The 17500-nt window shown below is 40.1% G+C and overlaps 1 protein-coding gene across 2 annotated transcripts in view; it reads left to right on the top strand.

The window, feature by feature from the left end:
• Positions 1–17500, top strand: part of LOC116061689 (protein kinase C epsilon type-like) — a 104362-nt gene that overhangs the window by 84137 nt on the left and 2725 nt on the right. For both annotated transcript variants that reach the window (XM_031316004.2, XM_031316005.2), the window contains exons 12-14: positions 11962–12100; positions 12939–13127; positions 17285–17431. In XM_031316004.2, coding sequence (XP_031171864.1) covers positions 11962–12100; positions 12939–13127; positions 17285–17431 — 475 coding nt within the window. The remainder of the gene's footprint in view (positions 1–11961; positions 12101–12938; positions 13128–17284; positions 17432–17500) is intronic.

Raw genomic sequence — 17500 nt, forward strand, 5'->3', positions numbered from 1 at the left:
AAGGACTACTAGCCAGTCAGAAGCAGAGTATGAGGGCGTGCCACGCTAGCAGCTAGGCGAGCATTATAACGTGTGTTCCAAAGTGACCACGTTTGTCTCTGAAGTAAAGGCTGGACTACAATAGAGCTGTTTGGAGCAGTTTGTGAACAGTGTTTTTTGACTTTGGAAGCTTATTACATGCACAAAAAAGATATAACACAATAAAGGAAAGGGAAAACGCCAAAAAGCATAACATGAGCACTTTAATGTGATCGGTAGTTTTCCGTTTCATGCCAAGTTGCCACATTGGTCCATTAGGGCGGCTGTGGCTCAGGTGGTAGAGCCGTCGCCTACCAAACGGAAGGTTGGTGGTTTGATACCTGGCCCTGCAGTCCCATGTCGAAGTGTCTTTGGGCAAGACGCTGAATTGCTCCTGATGCTGTGCCGTCAGTGTGTGAATTTTTATCTGATGAGCAGGTGGCGCCTTGTGTAGCAGCCTCAGCCACAGTGTCTGAATAATGGTGAATAGTGCCTGTGTGTTAAAGTGCTTTCAGTAGTCGTTAGGACTAGAAAAGCGCTAAATAAGTCCATAGTGTGTAAGTCCATTTACATTTAGTGGATGTAACACTATTCTGCTGCACTTTTGCACCCTTCAGTTTTTTGCACATTTAAGTTATAGCAGCAAGTTTTAACTCCAACTCTGTTCCTGTGATCGTTTGATACACTCGCACACGCTTATTTGATTTAGTGCTTCCACCTGAAATATATGCGTCTCCATTACAGGGCATATAAGAGAATAAAATAAACATGAACTCAAACTCCCAGCATTAGCGAAGAATAATATTGTAAACATAAATCTAAAGTGTACTTTTCAGGACTTGAACTAATCTTGTCAGCCTTATTCTTTAAAATATGAATGTGCTGTTTATTTGGCCTAAATCTTCCAGCTTAGAAGATATTTTCCACAACATTGAATGTTGTGTACATCTTGAATAAGAAGCTGTCATTGGCCCCGTGGATGTTTGGACTCTCTCCTTTCCTGAGACTTGATGTAGTTTTAAACTGTGTCCTTTCATGTCTATGCATGTCTATGTGTGTCCTGGTTTGGGCTGTGCACAGGCACTAGGCCTCGCAACATTTGCTACCGAGCTGCAAGGAAACCATATGAAACCTGAATAATAATAACATTACAACAATTCCATTGGCTATTTTTGCGCTAATAGCCTTGAACTTGGTGCAGTTCGTGCTGCAACGCCGCCAACAACAATATACATCTTGGCTGCTGCTGTGGTTTTTAACTTGGGGTGGCAATGTGCAGTGGTGGTTCTAAGGGGAGTAGCCCAGTGCCCCTGTAATATTCAGTCACAACCCCCCCTCTGGCCCCTCTAACTGTGGCAAATATTTTCATATATTTTCAACCCAATTTATTATTCATGTGCCGTTATAAATCAAATGTAGGTCAATTAAACGTCTCATTTGTCTGACGTCCTGTTGTGTTATTATAACCCCCCCAACAAAGCACAAGTAGACTTTATATTTCACAATGACAATGTTCACAATGTTTTCCGTCAGATCGTTTATAGATTTTAACGTTTCCGACCGCACTTGAAGGCAGCTTTGTTTCACAGGAGAGAGAGAAAGTAAAGAGACGAGCGAGACATAGCGAGTGCTTTGCTGTTGCAGGAAACATTCAGCTATTACACAAATTTCCGCGCAGTTCAGTGCTTGTGTTATGTTTTTCACCCTCATAGTGTGTCAACTTTCTTGTGGCAGCGATAGAGGCAGTGATGTTTCCTGTTAACTGTACGGGATTCTCAGACCGCCTCAAAACGTAGCTCAAAGCACACTGACGAGTCTGATCTCCGGTTACATGATTGGCCACCGCAACGTGACGTCGGGTTGCGTTTCTCCAAAAGTTGAGTCTGTCTCACCTTTTTTTTGAGTGTCCTCCCTGCGGCACCCCCCGCCTCAGCCTAAACACCCTACAACCATTCAAAATGAATGGAAAGACTGTGTTTTTGCTGGACTGTCGGACAGCCAACGCAAGCAGTGTGAACGCAGCCTTAAGGCCTTTGCGCACCTTTCTCACATTTTTGAATCTGAAATTTGCGTGCAAAATTTTTGGATGTTAAAGCAACACTATGTAACTTTTAGCTGCAGCTGTAGTTCCAATGTGACAACCTGTAGGGGGACCGTAGCGGGAAAAGTTACATAGTGTTGCTTTAAATGATAAAAAACGACCTCACGTTGTGTAATTCATGTTTACACACTGCCTCCGAAGATTTCGTCCATCATAAAAACATTCAGAACGGGTTCGAATTTCTGCATTTTTTCGCATCCGTAGCAAACATTTTGATGTGTTTTAACAAAGAGAAGGTATGAGCCTATCCAGAAATGCAGCACAGAAAGACGCTGGCAGAGTGCAACGTATCATTTCATAACTCAGACAGTCTGCTGTCAAGATGGTAGGCTAATATACAGCTAATATACATGATGATGAGGAGAATGGAAGAAGGGAATACGTGTATATAATGTGAATAGTACTAACTATGACTATGATGAATAGTGTAGTGATGGAGACAGAGAGCGAGGGCTGCACACCTCCTTCAGGTAGCCGCGTTGCCAAACGCAAGAAGACGCAGGCAGAGAGGACAGAGAGAGAGGTAACTGTCAAGGGGGAAGCGAGGGATGAAGTGAAGGAGAAGGAGAGAGAGGCAGAGCGACAACAGCGTCACATTTTGTATTGTTTTTGCGAAGAATTTCACAACAGAATAATTAATACGCATCGGACTCAGTGTGCATGATTTCTGTGTGTGACGCATTTTTAGGAAGACAGATGCGAGAAAACACATACGGAAATTTCAGACTCAATCTGCAAGGACCTTTAGGGCCCTATTTTAATGATCTAAGCGCACGGCGTGAAGCGCCTGGCGCAGGTGCGTTTAGGGCGTGTCCAAATCCACTTTTGCTAGTTTGATGGCGGAAAAAAGGGTCCGTGCGCCGGGCGCATGGTTCAAAAGGGTTGTACTTAGTGTCTTCATTAATTCATAGGTGTGTTTTGGGCGTAACATGCAATAAACCAATCAGAGATCATCTCCCATTCCCTTTAAAAGCCAGGCGCGTTTGGACCTTGGGGCATTGCTATTATGATGGAGGATTTGCACCGTAATATTTTTATTTGTAATCTTTTGCATGTGTGTGTGCTGCTGCGCTTCCCTGTGTGTGTGTGTGTGTGTGTGTGTGTGTGTGTGTGTGTGTAACAAGCATAGTGTGCGCGCGCTGTGCACGAGCCTAGGAACATTTTACTAATACGCTGTTAAAATAACAATGAAATGCTGTGCTATTGACTTTAGACCAGGTTTTTGTTGGTCAATGGTGCGATCACTTCCCGCTGCCTCAAGATAGCAATGCGCCAAAAATGCACCTGAACACACCTCCCTGTAAGACCAGCACGCACATGGGCGCAAAGATGGGCGCAGGTGCATTTGCTATTTAAACGACGTGGGCGCTGGACGGGAAATTGACAACTGCGTCGGTCTTAAACTAGCAAGGACATTTGCGCCGGGCTTTGCGCTGCGCCAGGTGCAAGATAGGGCCCTAAGTCTTTTGTAGAACCCAACTTATGGAGGGTTCGTGGTATGTAACACTTGTGCTTAATATATATGGGTACCCCTAAAATGGGATGTAGCCCCAGCCTGGCCCCACCATTTGAAATGGTCTAGAACCGCCACCGGCAATGTGTGTCTGTCGGTCAGTCAGTCTACCAGTCTACCACTTCAGACTGAAATATCTCAGCAAATATTTATATGTTCAGCTGTTGTTCAAATCCATCAGGAAACTGACTGACAGAGGGGCTCATTTGAACACAAAGCAAAGTTTGTTGGGCATTCATAGAGCGCTCTTGTGTTCAAACCTACTGGCAAACAACTGATATTCTTTTCAGAATAAATATTTTCTTTGGTTGTGAAACTCAAACTCGTTTAATGCAGGAAGTGCTCGGTGTTGGTGTGCAGGTCGAGATTACCTCAGCGTCCTTCTACAGGTGCTATTATCTGTCTGTTTGGACTCCTCCGTCATAATATCATTGTTAACCAACTGCAAACACGCAGCTGGTCCCACAAAAGCAGCACGCTGCTCGAATCATAACACCATTGTGATGGACGGAGGTTCAGTGCAGGTTTGGGCTGTTTGCTCCCAGAAATAACCGGGATGGAAGAAAAGCAGGTCTTCTTTCCGGTGTTTTCTCCTCACGAATATAAGGTTTGATTTGGTGTTTAGATTCTCTCGTCATGCAACGTGTGTGTGTGTGTGTGTGTGTGTGTGTGTGTGTGTGTGTGTGACTACTCCAGAACAGACACCATATAATTTTACATCATGCTGGGTTTCCGCAGGGTCTTGAAAAGTCTAAAAAAAATCAAAAATTTAAAAATCCAAATTTCAGGCCTTAAAGCTTTAGTGCGTAACTTTTTGATAATAATGAACGTCTGTTACATTCAAGCCGTTGCCAAATGAGTTGCTACAAAGCTAATTAAGACTATCAGCTCCACACAACTCTCTCTGTGTTTCTCAGTATGACTATGTTCAGAAGATTGTGGCGTCCGGTGACTTTCCCGCGTAGAAACTCGAGTGAAGATAATGCCCTCTTCTGAAGAGTCCATCATGTTTTTTAATCCTCCGTGTCCTCCTTGGTTACTAGCAACTTTTTATTCCATGGTGTTGTAGTTCTTTATTTCTTTCTTTTAGTCCAAATATAATTCGCTGTATATGTACAGATCATTATTACTCAGTGTCGCTTTTATTCAATTTGAATGCATTTATTTACTTTGCAAGTACTTTTGTGACTCTGCATTTCATTGTACTTTTATATCATGATATAGGTCTTAAATATTCATTAAGGTCTTAAACACTCACAACTTGCACTACTGTACATACTGTATAGTTATTTATTCTGTATTACCATAGTCATTGCCTATAGTCTGTACATACCTGTAGTAATATACACTCACATAGACACCTATCTATATACTTATATATCATTCATACCTTGCACTCTGTATATACTGTAGCATATGTTATCAATTCATACACATGCTATTTAATATGTATTTAATCACTGCTTAAGCACTTCTGGTTAGACACTAACTACATTTCGTTGCTCTGTACTTGTGACATGTGCAATGACAATAAAGTTGAATCTAATCTAATCTAAAAGGTCTTAAAAAGTCTTAAAGGATAATTCTGGCGCAAAATGAACCTAGGGGTTAATAACACATATGTTTTAATGCTAATCTAATGTGACCAGTTTTAGCCCAAACTGCTAATTAGCTTATAACGCTAGTCGTCGGGGCACAGGTAAAGTAAAAAGAAATCGCTATTTCTATACCGCTAATAAGGCTCAAAATAGCACCACACTTCCACGGTAGCATAATGAGGTTCCCTACATATAAACCGAAGCCTTGAGAACTTTGTAAGTGTACAGACAGTTTATTAAAAAGATAGTTTAGAAAGACAGTACCGTTCGGTATACAGGCAGGCGCCGAATGCCGTGCAACCAGTAACCAGTAACATAGCTCAAGCACGGCGTTCGTCGAACGGTTGACTCGGTACACATGTGTTATTAACCCCTAGGTTCATTTTGCGCCAGAATTGTCCTTTAAATTTGACTTGGTAAAACCTGCAGAAACCTATCATGTAAATTAGTGTATAAGACCAATGGCAAATCAGTGACTGGTGCGATCGTCCAATCAGGTTTGCTTTGCTGAGGTAGTGAAAAACAGAACTGTCAATCAGCTTTTTTTAAAAACCCTAACCCTAAAGCCCACTTTAAGTGACAACTGTCTCAAGTAGAGATGTAACGATGCATCGTGAATGGGTTAAAAATCGATATGAATGTGTAAAGATCACAACCAGTTGAGATAGAAAATGAATCGCAATGCATTTTCTAAACGGCCTAGGGCGTAATCTACTTTTAATATAACTTCAGACGTCGCTATGTCTTCTTAGTTTATTTATTTGAAGATAATATTTTTTTTGTTGATTTTGGTGTGGGATTAGTTTTAGAAAAGTTTGTTTCTTTCTTTTATTCAATTTTGTTTTTTAAGATACAATACTATTTCAGTTGCACCTTTGATAAGAGGACACATCTGTAGTTGTGCACAGTGTATATAAATAAAGGACTGTTTTTCTGTCATTTGTGTGCAGCTCATTCTGCTAAACAAAAATTGTGAGAAAATTGTATCATGAACTTCAAACCGTAAATCCAGTTATGAGTTGAGTGTATATCTTTACATCCCTAGTCTCAAGCCTTGTTGACAACTCAGCAGAGCAGCTCTAGAGATGCAGGAGAAATACATTTGAACCCAAACTGAATAAAGGCCACCTTTGACCTACTTATTACAAACAATAAGCCGGTTTAGGTTGTAATGAGAGGATCTCCCAGAAGCAGAAGCCTGTAATCGTTAAATGAACTGCCTCAATTGTTACTTTAAACACTGGGTTCACTTTCCATTAACTTACAATGACTAAAAACTTTGTTTATACCAAAACAACCTCCACTCTTGTTGGATGGCATCTTTGTTGCAACACGTCAGTTTAACCAAAGAAAACATGCCTGTGTTGAAATTATATATTACACATTATAATGACAAAAGCTTTGACGTGACATGTGGTTGTTTCGGTACCAGTTTATTCCAGTGCTTGATGCATTAGCTGTGTGTGTGTGTGTGTGTGTGTGTGTGTGTGTGTGTGTGTGTGTGTGTGTGCGTGCGCGATAAACACAGACACAGTGTCCCTAGAATGAGCAAACAGGCTGCATAGTAATGAGATATGAATTGTGTATTGTTATGTGTTCAGAAATTAAAGGTCAGTTGAACATGACAGAAGATGGTACAGCCCCCTTTAGTGCTCCACAATGAATCGGGGGGTTTGACACATATTTGTTAATATGTGTCAAACTACAAATCCTATCCTACAGACCAAAGAAAACAATTTTTGTTTGGTACAGGTCCTTGCAAAAAAATCACACTATAATCCTTTTTAAATTTTAATATTTTTCAATGAAAATGACAACAATGATACAAAAATGACACAATGAAACTGGCTTTCAACTTAACACAAATCTATTTGCCTTTCAGTGTGCTACATGTTGTTTTAGTTTAGTTTATTTTGACTTGTTTAGACTACAGTCTAGTGTATTTCAAAAAAAAGAAGGGAGATGCCAGTAATAAGGTGACACCAATCAGCTCAAGAAACACAACAGAAAAAAGCCACATTGTACCTGCTGGTTACTTACAAAGTTTGATTCTTAATGTCATAAACCAAAAAAATGTACACAATACGTAACTTGTGACGCGCAGACATCCAAAACAAAGAGCACACATCCAATTGAGGTTTGGATATAGATATGTGGAGAAAATGGAATAAATAATAAAATAGAACACTTAAAACACACACATAAAAATGTAAAACACAAACAAGATGTTGCATGAAATTAAAGAATGACAGGATAAAATCACTTAACGCAAATAGAACTTCCATCCGCTGTCGTTATTTAGGTATTTTGGCGGCTACATGATCTCAGAGGTTCCAGTCCTGCTGGTGCCTGCTGGACCAGGACTCATTGTTACAATGAAGGGGGGGCATAATCATACAATTACAACGGTGTGAACGTGAGTGTTTCTTTGGGTTGGCACCCAATTGAGTCCCAATCAGTCATCAAGGTGGAAGCCTAAAGCTTGCAGCTTTAGTGTTTTGTGTTTGTTTTTGTGTTGGTTTTGGCTTCCTAGCCGTGTTTTAAAGTGATACTCCACCCAGACAGTCTGCGTCTGAATGTGGAAGGTCCTATTACCAGAAATACCTCTAGCAGACCTCAGCCTCTGTCTTAAGCAGTAATAGAGGTAACAGAGGCTCGGGTCTGCTTGGATTCATGCCACTTATGCCTGCCAGACACTACAAGACTTTGAACAGACTTTGAAAAGACTAAAGTCTGACACCGTCTCACATCTAAATAATCTCACCTACACATGTTCCACCAAAACAAGTTCCTTCCTGAGGCTATTTTGCAGTGCCTATGTACGGAGCTAAGCACCGCCCGTGACGCTGAACGCTGCGGAGGAGGGTCTGGCTAGTCCAAACAGCATTCTGGGATGGGAGAAAAATGTGCCCTGGTTTATTGGCATTTCTTTAAACCAATCACAATCGTTATGGGCGGCGCTAAGCTCCGCCTGGAGCCGCTGCAAAACAGTCTCGGGAAGGAACTTGTTTTGGTGGAACATGTGTACGTTCAAAAGTTGTTTTAGTCGTGTAACAGAAAACTCAGATTGGACAGATAGTCTAGCTAGCTGTCTGGATTTACCCTGCAGAGATCTGAGGAGCAGTTAACCATAGTCCTCAGAAACCCACCGGAGTTTAGAACGCCAACACAAAGAAAGAGGAAGGTAACACACATCGGCGAAAAGACACGCATTTTCAGCGTCACCGGAGCAATCCCGGAAGTGGAACGTCGTGGATATAGACTATACCAAACAAGGCAATAATGGGATGCACATCAATAGTGATACCCTAACGAGACTTTTCATTTTTATTCTCTATGTGTGTGTGTGTGTGTCTTACGGAAGAGGGGATGGACGGATGGAGGGAATGATGGGGTCAGAGAGTTGAAAGAGAGAGAGAGGTTAGCTGTCACACTGCACAGGGGTTGCCGCTGACGACGTAATGGAAAAATCACTCAAGATTATAAAAGTAACACAGGAAATGCTCTCAATTGAGCCTGATTGCCCCTTTTGTGTGTGTGTGTGTGTGTGTGTGTGTGTGTGTGTGTGTGAGTATGACAGAGCACCTCCTGTTTATTGACAGGATTTATTTTCTAAAAAACAACAACAACCAAACATGTATAACACATATTGCCCTGGCTCACAGTGTGACACTGATACTTAAGCAATATTAAAGCTCACATACATAACACATATTTCCCTGACTGTAGGAACACAGTGTGACACTGATCCTGGGTCAGAAGGGTTTTTTACCGCTACATGCTAAGCCACGTTCTCCAGTTTAGTGTTGTACTTTGACCCCTTGGACCGGTTGCCAGTCCTCTCCTAGAACTGTCAGCCTATAGGAGTCTTAAATGGCTGTAAAAGCATCACTGATGCTTGTAGTTTGAAAGCTGTACATATTTGAATTGCAACTCTCTTTTCTGCCCCTACAAAAGCCCAGAGATGAGGCAGACGTGCATTTCTAAAATGTTCTTTTAGTGCCTTTCTGAAATGCTAAAGCAAGTTCTTAAGGTTTTGTGTTTCTGCTGTACTAAATTGAAATTTACGCTCGCCTAATCTCACAAATCTCAGCTTTTGATCCTAAGTCTATGACATAATTTAGTGATTCATTATTGTTTCAACTGAGAAGTTTTTCACAACGGATTACAATCTTTATCAGACTAAATAGTACGCTTGACCAGAACAGCACTAGAATGGAATGGAATGGCGGTCTCTAGCTCACCCAGTAAGAGCGTGCGCCCCATGTAGGTTGAGTCCTTTGCAGTGGTGCGGGTTCGAATCTGACCTGCTGCCCTTTGCTGTGTGTCATCCCCCACCTCTCTCCCCCGTCCTGTCTATCTACTGTCACTGTCTAATAAAGGGAAGAGCCCCAAGAAAATAATCTTTGAAAAAAAGAATGAAATGAGCAAGCTATACCACGAATAGATGAAATAGGTAATATTTTTTTAATCTGAAATGTGTGTTTTTATATAAGAGAATTGTGCCTGGAAATGAAAAACTAATATAATCGTAGGCCTTACTGGTCAGTCATCTTAATAAAGCAGACAACGGTTGTTGATTCAGAGGACAGAAACCTTTTTTTTAATTCCAATTTGTGCACTCTGAATATTCATTTATATTTAGTAATGTGTTGTGTGTAACCAAGTAACAATATAAATAAATAAATACAAATAAAGACTCAAACACATCAAATAGTAATAGTAGTACAGATTCGTGCAGAGAATCAAAGTATGACAAAAAAAACAATTCTCTAATTCCTAAATAAATAAAGATATAAAAAAAAATGAAAGACTATGAACATTTTGCTCATTCGCTGCTATACAATATAGATTTATATATAGCTCCCTTTCCTCTAACAAAACCACAGCAATACATCTTTACATAAATAAATATCATTCCATTAGTACAGCTGGACACCTGCAGCCACTTAATGTTGAATCTTCCTGCAGCGAGGTGATGTGTAATACAAAGATTAGCGCCAGCAGCCATTTGAATTCAATAACAAAAGCATTAAATTCATATGCTATTTTTTCTGCCCCGCTGCAGGCGTGCAATTCAGATGTAATGTGCTGGGAGTCGCCTGGAGGTGAGATATGCAAAGAGGCTGCCAGTCGCCAGTTTAATCTTTTCGTCCGGGGGAAAATGCAGAACAAGTGCTGCTCTTTCCTGCCTCAACACAAGGCCATCAATGTGCCTTTTAGCAAGGCACAGCCCCCCCCCCGGCTCCGAGTTCACATAAAGCAAATCCAGACATGCTTCAGCAAACCTAACCAATTCAAACCTGTGGAAATGGATTTCTTGGAAAGAGAATGTGCATTAAACTTCAATCAATGAATCTATATAAAAAATTAAAAAATACAGTTTACTGGAAGCTGCCATGTGTCAACTTGATTGTTCACAATGACCCAAACATGAACTAGTAAGAACTTGGTTAAAAGCCAACTGTCAAGCTCCACTGCATCTGACATGTCTTCGACATGGTTTTGAGACTTGAGGCACATTAGCATACCGTTCATAGTTTAACTTTGCACGAGATCCAGATACCTATCGTGACTGCAGATAAAACTCCACATTGTCAGGTAATATTTATTATTAAAAAAAAGAAAAACATAATTTGCAAGTCAAATGAGTTCAAGTTTCAGGAAATTCACTTGGTTAAGGGTGCACAGAATAAAACAAGAAAACATGCTTACCCAGAGAGACGTATAATGTGGAAATCTGTCCATTTTTACTAACAACCTTCTAAAGAGCCATCAATATCATATATATGTCAGAGCAAGGCATGATGGGACAGAAAAGAACAAACTTTTCAACAGCAGCTCCCAAAATAGGATGGTTAAGCTGCCTTTTTATTTTGGGGGCTTGCTAAAACAGGACAGTTGCATAAGCTCACAAACACACACACACACACACACACACACACACACACTTATCTCCTCGCTGGCTTGTCAGGGCGGCTGTATTTTTGAAAACACCTCGGGCTGAATGGCTGCGTTGGCTACATCGGGGAGATGTTGACATTTTTGTGGCAATCAACCATCAAACCCAGAGCAACCGCATTCATGACCAACCCTGTCATCTCTCAACACTGCTTCTGTTATCTCTCACACTGTTCCCTCTCTCTCTCTCTCTCTCTCTCCCTCCATCCATCTCTTTTTCCTATTCAACCCTCAACTTTCTCTCTTTTCCCACGTCTGTTACCCTTTCCATCATCCTTGCATGTATTTCCATTGAAATAAACTAAAATATTTAAATTAAATAGCTCAGAAAGCATATTCTTGTAGTCCAGATTGATGTCAAAATATGAGCTCCATTGTTGAAAGCTTTTGTATGTTTGTTTGTGTGAAATCCTACAATGTCTAACATCTTGATCATTCATATTTAAAATTATATTATACCTATTTTATTTTTATTTTGTTATATATAGTGTGTATGTGTAGGTTGTATATCTGTATTCTACACTTGTATATATATGTACCTTGTATATATACAGTATATATGTACATTCTTTCCATTCCTCTAAATATATTTTTTTGAGTATGTTCTGTTTTTTTTATCTTTTGTTATCCTAACTTACTTTTAACTTTACCTTGCTGCTGTAACACAGTCATTTCCCAGTTTGGGATTAATAAAGTATCTATCTATCTATCTATCTATCTACCTATCTATCTATCTATCCTTTCCCCTGTACAACCCTCCGGCTCTGCAGAGACTTGAAGCTGGACAACATACTGTTGGATGCCGAGGGACACTGTAAGCTGGCAGACTTTGGGATGTGCAAGGAGGGAATCCTCGACGGTGTCAGCACCACCACCTTCTGTGGGACGCCAGATTATATCGCACCTGAGGTGACCTCCAATGCACATATACAGCTTCTACACCCCCAGTAAAAACACATTACATAAGAAAATGTCACAGCTTCCACACCCCCAATAACAACGCATTACGCAATAACAACGCATAATGTTAATAAAATGTCACAGCTTCCACACCACCAGTAACAACGCATTACAAAATAATAACGCAAGGTAATAAAATGTCAAAATGTAATAAATATTCACTTCATTATGTAATAACACCTGCATTACATTTTAATCTGCCGCATTTTTTAATAAAAACCTGAACCCGATATGTAATAAATTCCTTCGCATTCTGTAATAAATTATTACATAATGCGGCGGTTCCTTTTTTTAACAAAAGTGTAATCAAAATGAATTTTGTAAAAATATACTATATGTTCAGTAGATTCGTTTTACCTTTCATTACTGAATGTATTACATACTGTGTTTAGGGTTTTTATTACAAAATGCAGCAGATAGTTACAAAATGCAGGTGTTATTACATAATGAAGTATACATTTATTACATTTTGACCTTTTATCACATAATGCGTTGTTACGCCCCGTAACCTACATACACACATATTTTATTTGTCCATGTTCGGCTGTTTGCTGACGATACTCAATTTTTCGTTGCTGAGATGGAGATTAAAGTAGAACATTTTAGCCTTCTGGTGGGAAGTGTACAATGTCGCAGAACTTTGTTTATACCTCAGTGCCAAAAAAATTAAATAATCAGCCCCCAAAATGACATAAGCTTGCTCAGCATCACTTTACGTCGATAAAAATGTAGGTATGGTTTTTGACTCTGACTACCTGTTTGTAAGTCTCTTCTTTTTGATGATCAGATCCTTCAGGAGCTGGACTACGGACCGTCAGTGGACTGGTGGGCTCTGGGGGTGCTGATGTACGAGATGATGGCAGGCCAGCCGCCGTTTGAAGCCGATAACGAAGACGACCTGTTCGAGTCCATCCTCCATGACGACGTCCTCTACCCCGTCTGGCTCAGCAAGGAGGCGGTGTCCATTCTCAAAGCGGTCAGTTAGCTGTTCCCTAAAACACTTTGCATTGAGAGCACTTTGTAGTCCACTACCTAGTCTGCTCAGTTTAGTCTATATCCACAACGTTCCACTTCCGGGATTGTTCCTGTGCCGCCGGAAATTCTGCCAGATGTCCCTCATTTTGGCCAGATGTCCGTCACCTTCTGCTTTCTCTGTGTTGGCGTTGGAGTTTAGAACGCCAATAACTTTTGGAGAACAACTTTTAAACGTACACATGTTCAACCAAAACAAGGTTCTTCCCGAGGCTATTTTGCCGAGGCACCGTTATTGAGGCTGGCTCTTGAGTCTGTGATTGGTTTAAAGAAATGCCAATAAACCAGTGCATGTTTTTCTCCCATCCCAGAATGCCAGACCTTCCTCAGCAGCGCTGTGGAGGAAGGTCTGGCAATGCGAGACTAACTCAGTTGTGAACTTTGTTTTCACACTTATAGTTTGTTCGCTCTGGTCGGAATCAGTTGAGTTTGTAAACTTAAAGCATTTTCCCCTTGGCTCAGTTTTGTTTCACACAGAGAAAAATCCAAGTGCACCAAAATGAATCACTCCAAACCACATAAGAGCGTTCACTCTGCTTTGCAGTCAATAAAATTCACACTCCAAAAAGACAAAAATCCACAATTTGCGCATGTCTTGAAATGCATTATTGGTGTCAAGAAGGTTAGTAAGGAACAAACCTGCAAACCCGTCTCGCTGCCATTAGTTCGAACTGTAATTTTTGCCAACATCAAACCTTTGAAAAAACTAACTGCAACTCTAAAAATAGACCCACACTCTGGGATCCATCTGCATACCAAAGTATCTTTAATTGAGTGCTCTTTCTCTTGCATCTACTGTTCCTCTGGCTTTTCAGATTACAGTATCAGCTCTACGACACACTCAAAAATCTCAACCTCTCTTCAGCACACTTTTACTGAGCCTCTATAGTCCTAGTTGTGTTTTTTTCGTCATTTTCTTTGCTTTTTCCTCATGCTTTCTAAAGAAAAAGAAAAAAAAAGAAAAAGTAGCTTTGTTATGAGCATTGAAACTCGCACATTATGTAGAATTTAAATGATATCCAGCCCTAATGGGCTGTTACAGATCCAAACTAAGGATCCACTAAGGACTCTTAACTCGTTGATGTCTTTCTATTTATGTATCAGTTCTCGTGTTTCTTTGCTTTTGTCACTTGTTCTCTGCTTGTCTTTTTGTCTTTTCCTCTCTGTCCTTCTCCGTCTTGTCTCATTCTCAGTGTCACGTGTGAGTGAGGATGCAACTTTTTTTCTTGGTGTTCCATGTTTCCTCCACTGGAAGAACATTGGACCATGTTTTAATCCATGATTATTTTTGTGTGTGTGTGTGTGTGTGTATGTGTGTGTGTGTGTGTGTGTGTGTGTGTGTGTGTGTGTGTGTGTGTGTGTGTGTGTGTGTGCACGTGTGCGTGCGTGTGAGTGTAATGCTACTTGTCCGTCGTTTATTTGTTCGGCCAGTTTTTCCATCACAAGCCCTTGCGTTTACCTTGGCTGTTGACTGCAAAGCCTTGTGGGAAAGTGTATGTGTTTATGTTGGACAAAATGTCTTGGACTCTGACCAGTCACTTGACCAGCCCTCTGGGCTTTGATTGGACATGTCATCCAGCTGAAGGACTTAAAACTCCCTCAGCTCAGTCTAATGGCTGGTCACCACTCACCCAACTTTCAAGAATTTGAGGAAATCCTGAAGAAAATGTCGACGAAGGAGTCCTTTTATAGTGGCTCTATTGTTTCCAAATAGCAAGATAAGCCTGTACTTATTTACAGTATATGCTGTTAATGGGGTGTTTATGAGGAGTGTAGACCCATTATTTCCATTTTTTTTTTTTCATCTAAAGTGAAAAAAGGATTTCTCAAATCCCACTTTGCACTTAGCTTCATCCTGGACTGTACATCTGCCCATTTCACATACTATATATTCTTTGCACATTCTGCACTCAACCCATTCAGCCTCTTTTTTTCTTACGCAACAGTTATTTTGTATTCAAATTCATGTTTAAGATGTTTGTTTGTCTGTTTGTGTTTGCACCATTCACCAAGGCAAATTCCACGTAAGTGGTTATTCTGATTGTTGATTATGTTTTTTTTTTGGTTTGTTAACAAATACAAATTTACAAAACATTTAATAGCGAGCTTTTCATTTTCTACCAGGCGCTGACTTTAGCTTTCACTAAATTAAGGTGACAAAGGCTGGCATTTCTTACCTAAATCTTTGCTTGGCAGCTGCTGGGTAAAGTTAAGGTTAGCCCAGTCGGAGATAAACAAATTGATTCATGTATGTATGTATTGTGAATTATGTGCGACAATTCTTAGAATGGATTTTTTTCATTTCTTTCTTTTACCAATGATTCATGTAAATATTTTCAGTTTTTACGATACCCTCCACGGTGACTACATCATATCCGTTTTCAGCAAAACAGACCGAAAGCAGAAAATGCAGAAAAATCCACGTGATGTTCTTCTTTACAAATGAAATAAATAAATGTCAGACTGACTGACATGTGATGTTCATTCTTCTTAGAAAACAATTGGTTTTTAGAAATGTCTCACGATATGCTGTCTCTCGAAGTGTATCATTCAACGTTTGTTTTCGTTAAAGAAGGAAAAGAAAATCGCGATACTCCTAGAATCGCCATAAATGTATAATCACGATACAAATCAAATTGACACCAATGTATCCTGAAAGAATCCAAATCAGGACAAAAGCATACCGTCCCAGCCCTAAAAGACAGTTTGTTAGAGAAATAAGTCACACACACACCACTTTGCAATGACTCAATAGTTCCGAATTTGGACTTCCAATATTTGGAGCACGTGAAAAACATAATGTAAAAGTAAAGGGCTACGCATGGTATTTCTGATAATCAGTATTTCATATCTCCTGCTGCTCATCTCATTTGGTCCTTTACTACTGTGAACTTGGTCCCCTCCAAATGGACGCTCGTCCTCCAATTTTTCCCTGATATTTTTGTTCTCATGGTTAGTGTGTGAAATGTTCTCTGCCTCGGTGTACGAGCTGTCTGCTGCTGTAAACAGGTCTAGTACACAGACAGAAAAAGCCGGATGTTCTCTACTGAAAAAAATGTTTCACCTGAACATCATGATGACACTAATTATCTGCTCCTTTCTCTCTCTCTTAGAAGCAGCAAATTGACTGATATTTACGTCATACGAGTCTTTTCTTCTTCTTTTACAAAGCCGATTTGAAAAAAACCAAAGGATGTTTTTTTTGTTCAGATCTGACCTCTACACGTGTTGCATTGTGTTAAATCTAGGGGTGTAACGATGTGTGTGTGTGTGTGTGTGTGTGTGTGTGTGTGTGTGTGTGTGTGTGTGTGTGTGTGTGTGTTGCCAAGTATTGGGTTTCAGGAGGCTTTTATTTTGTAGGGTTATATACGTTTTTTTCTGTCTTGCACTGTTAAAAAAAAATAGCCTAATAGTTAAAAAAAACAGAAAGGTAGAAGCTTCCGGTTTACTGTTTAAAAAATCAACAGAAAAAATACATTTTCAAAAACTCAAGACACTCAAAATTCAGATATATCAATCTTAATCGATATATTGATGCAAAGATCCACTATCCAATATTAGCCATGCAAAGTGAAAATATCAGCACATATAGTCTGTAAGATTCCCACTTCATATGTATTCTTTTTATTAAAAATGTATATATATATATATATTCTTTTTAATTTATATGCCTGGATTAGCTCAGTTATAAAACTGACCGACCCTATTAAGTTTGTTTTTTGAGTTGATATGAATGTAACTGTGTTAAATTGGCATATGATATCATCTACATGTCGATCGCAGGTTCCTGAATTGAATCAAAATGACATTGTCCAACGAATCGATATATAAAATCGTATTGTGTCAAAACTTGTGATTTACACCCCTAGTTAAATCGCAGTCCTTACTCCAGACTAATTTCACCTCAGAAGGATAGTACACAACCCCCAGACTGTCACTGCTTTGAAAATGACCAATTAACGCTATATTTTAACTCTTTTTCCGGCTGCTAATTAAACGCCCTCAAAATCAGGAGATATCTTTCAGTCAAGAAAACAAATTGTCTCTTCTTTTCTTTCTCTCTTTCTCCACCTCTTTCATTTTTTCCCTGTCACCTCTCAGTTCATGACTAAGAGTCCTAACAAGCGTCTGGGCTGCGTGGCGGCTCAGGGTCTGGAGGAGGCCATCAAGTTCCACGTGTTCTTCAGAGAGATCGACTGGATGCTGCTGGAGCAGAGGAAGATCAGACCGCCGTTCAAACCTCGCATCGTGAGCACACACACACACACACACACACACACACACACACACACACACACACACAAACAAACACACACA

This window comes from Sander lucioperca, chromosome 15 (genome assembly GCF_008315115.2).
Source record: "Sander lucioperca isolate FBNREF2018 chromosome 15, SLUC_FBN_1.2, whole genome shotgun sequence".
In the NCBI taxonomy this organism is placed as follows: Eukaryota; Metazoa; Chordata; class Actinopteri; order Perciformes; family Percidae; genus Sander; species Sander lucioperca.